Source organism: Taudactylus pleione, unplaced genomic scaffold, assembly GCF_031769625.1.
Source record: "Taudactylus pleione unplaced genomic scaffold, aTauple2 ptg000069l, whole genome shotgun sequence".
NCBI lineage: Eukaryota > Metazoa > Chordata > Amphibia > Anura > Myobatrachidae > Taudactylus > Taudactylus pleione.
This window is the reverse complement of record NW_028284471.1, coordinates 2,619,733-2,625,732: the sequence shown is the minus strand read 5'-3', so window position 1 is coordinate 2,625,732 and position 6,000 is coordinate 2,619,733. Positions and strand designations below refer to the sequence as shown.

General features: G+C 41.2%; 1 protein-coding gene across 3 annotated transcripts in view; it reads right to left on the bottom strand.

The window, feature by feature from the left end:
• Positions 1-293: 293 nt before the first annotated feature.
• The window catches only part of ZBTB46 (zinc finger and BTB domain containing 46), a 67,720-nt gene continuing 62,013 nt past the window's right edge, over positions 294-6,000 (bottom strand). For all 3 annotated transcript variants that reach the window (XM_088467129.1, XM_088467131.1, XM_088467130.1), the window contains one exon: positions 294-2,687. In XM_088467129.1, coding sequence (XP_088323255.1) covers positions 2,343-2,687 — 345 coding nt within the window. In that variant the 3' untranslated portion in view covers positions 294-2,342. The remainder of the gene's footprint in view (positions 2,688-6,000) is intronic.

Sequence of the window (6,000 nt, the reverse complement as noted above, 5' to 3'; positions counted from 1 at the left end):
GTGTATAGGTACAATATAAACTTGCCTACCATGAGGCAACCTGCTTTATAATTAGGTGACCAGTACAATATAGTACAACAAATAGCCACCGGTAGGCACCTGCTTTCACACTTTGTTTGGTTATTCTTATATCTAGATGATTTTACCTGATCCGATGCTGTTGAACATTTTCAAGCGGCTTTAGGACATAAAGTAGAAATGGGCAGTCATGTATCTCATCTACTACAACACACAGCTAAAAACGTTTCTTGAACCATAAAGAGACCAAGCAGAGACCAAAGTTAGCAGCAGTTTTGTGGTTTATTTAGACTGATTGATTTGAGATTATACCTAAACCTAACCCGGTAAGTTAACCCACTGACTGCAGAGCAGAGAAATGACATGGGCACTTAAGTGCCAAACTTGTCACCCTCTGCTCTCTCCCACCCACCGACCCAAATATTAAAACATCTCCATCACAAACACAAGTTTATAATAATTCTTAAAGTCAATATAATATAGTATATTCCAACAAAAAATAATAATAATTATAAATCAACATTGCACGATCTTGCAAATTTTATGGTTTACACGTTTGGGAAATGTGTGTGAAGGGTGTAGGGGAGTAAAATAAATATTATATGCATTTCTATATGAAAAGTGTACACGCAGCACTCATAGCTGACAAAAAAAATAATATATATATATATATCTTGAAAGTATCAGACTAAAATCTAGAACACGAAAAATAAAAAAGATGCAATGGTTTCATACACGCTCTACATCTGTTGGGGAAACTGCCATTCAGTTCCAATTCTTGTATTGTTCATGTAATGCCATCATTTTCCCAGAAATAGTATGTAGGGGGGGGGTTTGGGGGATCTACACATTATTTTCACACTTGACAGCCAGGCTCAAAAATGCTTCACTTTGGTTCACAATAGGAGTCATTTAACCCTTTGAAGCAGTTAGGTCCCCTGTGGGTTGCCAGCAATTGTTGAACTACAAGTTCCAGCATGCGGCAGGAAAATCATGTGATGCTTACCCTGCTTTAGAGTGTGAGAGGCCAGCACTGCATAGCTAATCCCCTTTCCGCCATGGCAATGTGGTGTTACGACACACACATCCTTCCTCTTCCTCCCCTTAACTCTGGGTCTATGCAGGAGGGGCACAGGAGGGAATTTAGTGGCAATATAGGAAAAAAACAGCGTACAAAGGGGAAATGAATAAAAATAGACCTAGAACAGCAGACACGACAGACTTGGTCCTATTGGACCATCACCCACATTCTCACCTTAGTCCCAATATAATTCTCCTTTAACGAGAATAAAATCTTCAACACGTGGTCAGCAAACTGCATCTAACAAGGAGCTGGCAATATAATTTTGTAATTACGGGGGAAGGGCAGGAAAAACAAACATACTGCCCAGGGCAGGGTTTTCCATCTAGTTCCTGTCTTGTAATCATTAGCACAGAGCTAAATATTGTGTATATGTGTCAGTCTCACCAGACTGTAGACACTGTGCCAATCTGGGGTGTGCTGGATTTGATCTGTCTCATTCACACAGTTTATGAATGAAATGTGAAGAGATATGGAGGTTTACCTGGGGTACAGGAGATAGCGGACAGTAAGGGGCACACTTTTTCACAGATCTCCCCACATGGAATGTTTTCTGCTTGACAAGTCCAGAGGAAGCAGCTGCTTAACCACAACATGTCCCAAAGTGCGAGAGAGAGGCACCATGTCTCAGGGAGAATCGCACTCAAAAAAAAGGACATGGGAGACAGGCACTGGTACCTCACACTGATTGTGTTCAGCAATTACAAAAGATTACAAACCTTAAGTTTGCAAAAGTGTCTGCTTTTAAAACAGCAGCTGGACAAAGATGTGTGTGGGGAGAGGACAGCGGGCTGCTATGTAGACGGATGGGTGGTATTTTTAGATCAATTAGGTAGACGTAAAAAAAAAAAAAAAAAAAGGTAAAGAGAAATCCTTTGCTAGGAACGTCTCATGCAGCCTCCTCTGCCACCACTGGGGACCTTTGTCATGGAGAGCAGGTGACAGAGTGAGGAGATGTGGACAATACAAATCTTGCAGACAGTAGAAGGGCAAGTTAATCACCTTTTCTATATTCCAGTGGGAGAGGATTTGTCAAGTAGCAGGCCATTTCCTGCCTAAGAGATGAGCATTGCCTGCACACTGTCCCACAGGAAACATGGGCATACAGGCACAATGGACTCTTATAGTAAGCATGACCAGCCCCCTCTCCAGTGATATCACATTGAGGGGGGTCTGTCACCCCAGCAGACTAATTTCCATTCACTCCCAACTAAAGAGTTTATCTGGGACCCAATTTCCCTGCCTAGGCTATCCATGTGAACTCCTTGAGGGGCCCACGGTTCACATCAGGTGTGCAGTCCTCTATCTCATCGTCCTCTAGTATGACGTCATCCTGTGAGGTCTCAGCCTCATCTTTCCACTTGATGTCGTCGTCCTCCTCCCCTCCCATATCTTCGTCCACCTTCAACTCGTCTACATCCTCCAGGTAGTGCCCGTCTCCTGAGTACATGGCTTCTGCCACTCCACGGCCAGCACAGTCCACGCAGACTCCATGCCTTCTGGAGCCATGTTTGATGCCCACGCTAGCTGCAGAAATGAACACACGGTTGCACACCTTGCAGACATATTTTTTGTCCTTACTGTGGACCTGGAAAAAAAGAAATGGGAAAATATTACTGCAAGCCTCCACATTTAGTGCTCAATTAGCATCTCACAGAATAAAGAACTAAATGTTATATATACACGCATGTACATACGTGCATACAATTTATTTTTTGTTTTTTTTCATGCATGCAGACAGATGGGAGGGTACCCCTTGAGGAAGAGAATGGATGAGACAGTCCCCTGGGCTGGCTCTAGTTACATGGGAGCGAGACGTTTCTCAGTCAGATAAGGGGACAGATGGTTGTGCAATTATATGACAGCAGAGGACACTCTAAGAAGGAACTGGCACTGCTGTCATGGCAACTATGATACACGGCTCTTTAATGAGTCTAGCCAAGTGGCAACAGCAATGTGTCTCTGAGACTGGGTCCGAGCATAGCTATATAATGTTCCAGCGGCGAGGACAAATAAGGCTAGAAGCAGCAAGAACAGGAAATCCAATCATACATTAGCAATCATAAGAGTACACCTGTCACATACTCACACTGCTGGCAAATGCACTGGGGGTTAAACTACTTTATTACAATGAAGCCTATCAATTCAATAGGAACTACAGAGGTAATAGGCACTTTGTATTTTGAGACACTTTGCAATTATAGCCACCTCCGCCCCCCCAAATCTGGAAATTATGGTCAGTAATATTGCATATGGCCAGTAGGAGGCAGGATTCACCATGATAATCTCACTCATGTCAGCCACTAAGGTGTGTCCGTCTCTCGGCACGGAATGGTGCTGCACCTTAGAAAGCCAGAGTAAGACTGATGGATTAATCATTAATAGAAGAGTTTCCCAAACTGTGCCATTACAGCCCAAGTTGTAAGAATATCAATGCTTGAGCACAGGTGACTTAATTAGTATCTCAGTCAATTTTATTTAACCATCTGCACTAAAGAATGAACATCCTTAAAACCTGGACTGTAATGGTGGCGTTTGGGAAACTCTGCACTGCCGTGTTTTACAGGTTACTGCTTCAGAACTTCAAAGGCTTTCAGCATGTATCATTACAGCCCCATGTCCAGCATGATTACCTATAACTAAACCCTACGGGGGAAATGGAATAGCCTGTTAGATACAGACATCGGTGACATCCCTGTAAATCTGCCCATTTGTTTTAAGCAGCAATAGTTTATAAGGCTGGTTTTGCCTTTTTAACTATAGCCGCTTAAAAAAAAAAAAAAAGCAAGCAGACTCACTGGGATGCTGCTGATGCCTGTATCTTGCAGGCTATTCCATTTCCATCTATATCTTTGTTTTAGTCTAAGGAGGAAAAATGGAAACCAATTATAATGCTTTTTTCTTGTTTTTAATGAGGTATAAAATACACTGCAAAATAATGTAAAAATCTTGATTTATTCTAGAGAAGGGATTACAAAACATTCAAGTGATGTAGCTTAAATATTTTAAGTCTTTAGCTTTGCAACGTCTGGCAACTTCTGATGGATCCCTAGGTATCTGTACACAAGTGGGTTTGAATAATTTGGGGCATGCCCTTGCCAAATAAGGGTACATTATGTCCCAATTTCATATTCTAGATTGTTGGGAAGTAGATTTTCTCCTAAGGGACAGGATAATTCTCACATACAGACACTGGTGAGAAGAAACTGTTCTGACCCTCTCTGAAACACTGGATTCAAACACACACTAATTAACACAGTGATCTATCAAACTAATTGTGGGTAATGTAGCAGTCATGCTAATGCCACTCTTGTACTCTGTAACTCAAACTCCAGTCAAGCCCATCATTTTTATGCAACGCTAACTATCTGCTAAATGGTTTAGGTACCAAGAGAAGTGGACCAGTGAAGAAGTTGCCCATAGTAACCAATCAGCTCCTACCTATTATTTTATAGACCGAACTTGATAAATTCTACTTCGCAGCTAATTGGTTGCTATGGGCAACTCTTCTACTGGTCCACTTCTCCACTGCTTGATACACAGGGGCAGATATACTAAGCTCTGGAAAGTGATAAAGTGGAGAGTAATAAACGACCAGCCACTAAGCTCCTAACTGTCATGTTACAGGCTGTGTTTGAAAAATGACAGTAGGGAGCTGAGTGGTTGTTTATCACTCTCCACTTTATCACTTTTCAGAGCTTGATACATCTGCCCCATAAACCCCTAACTCACTTGTTAGAAGGGTGTTCTATATATCTTTGCCAGTTACCCTAGCAATGCAGTTTTAACATTAGAACGCAAAGGTGGGAACTATTTTTAAGGCAATATTCATGCAGCTAAATTCCATACACAACTGCCTTTGTTCATCTCTTTATTTATTTATTTTTTGAACGTTTTGAAAATTAAACCTAGCACTGACCTGTAATGTTGGAAAGTGCTATGGTACCTTCTATTTCCAGAAACACATCTAATGTTATGCATGTACGGCCAGAACCACTAGCATTGGGGTTGCAGTTAATATAATAAAAACGCATGTCAAATGCAAATGCATTTGTTACCACCAGTGTTTACTACCTCAATGGAGGTTGCCACAATGTACTGTTCTCCAACCTTGGGGGAGATTCACAGAGAAAGGCTCACCTTCTCCACATACAGGGGGAGATGTACTAAGTCTTGGAGAGAGATAAAGTGGAGAGAGATAAAGTAGCAACCAATCAGTTCCTAACTGCCATTTTTCAAACACCTCTTGTAAAGTGACAGTTAGGAGCTGATTGGTTGGTACTTTCTCTCCACTTTATCACACTTCACGGCTTAGTACATTTCCCCCACAATGAGGAATTAGAATTTTTGAAAGCATTAAAAATGGTTACATAAATATGGTCATATGTAATTATTGGACCCTACTAAGAATGATCTGCAAATGTCTCCCTGTAAAAGAAAAAAAAAAAAAAAACTGACAGTGATTTGAATGTAGGACCATAGAACATCATTCTGTGTTTCCATGGCAATCAAACATTCAAGACTTACAATGTATTATTACCCTATAAGCTTGACCACATTCAGACTGCAATTAATAGGACCCATTTGTAGTGTTATTCATTGCCAGCAATAGGAAATTCACTAATTATGGTTACTGGGGTTCAGAAGTTTACCTGTCGGCATTCCATTACATTCAAACTGGGGGTAAAATAGTTCCATCACTTGTTACCACCGAGGACAATCTAGTATATACACATTCTTGCACATTACACTGCATGACCAACTACAATGTACAGTTAGTAGTATACACATTCCTGCTCATTGCACTGTATTCCAAGAATAATGTGGAATATATACATCCCTGCTTGCACTGCATCCCTGAGAACAGTCTAGTATATACAAACAACTTTGCGTGTTACATC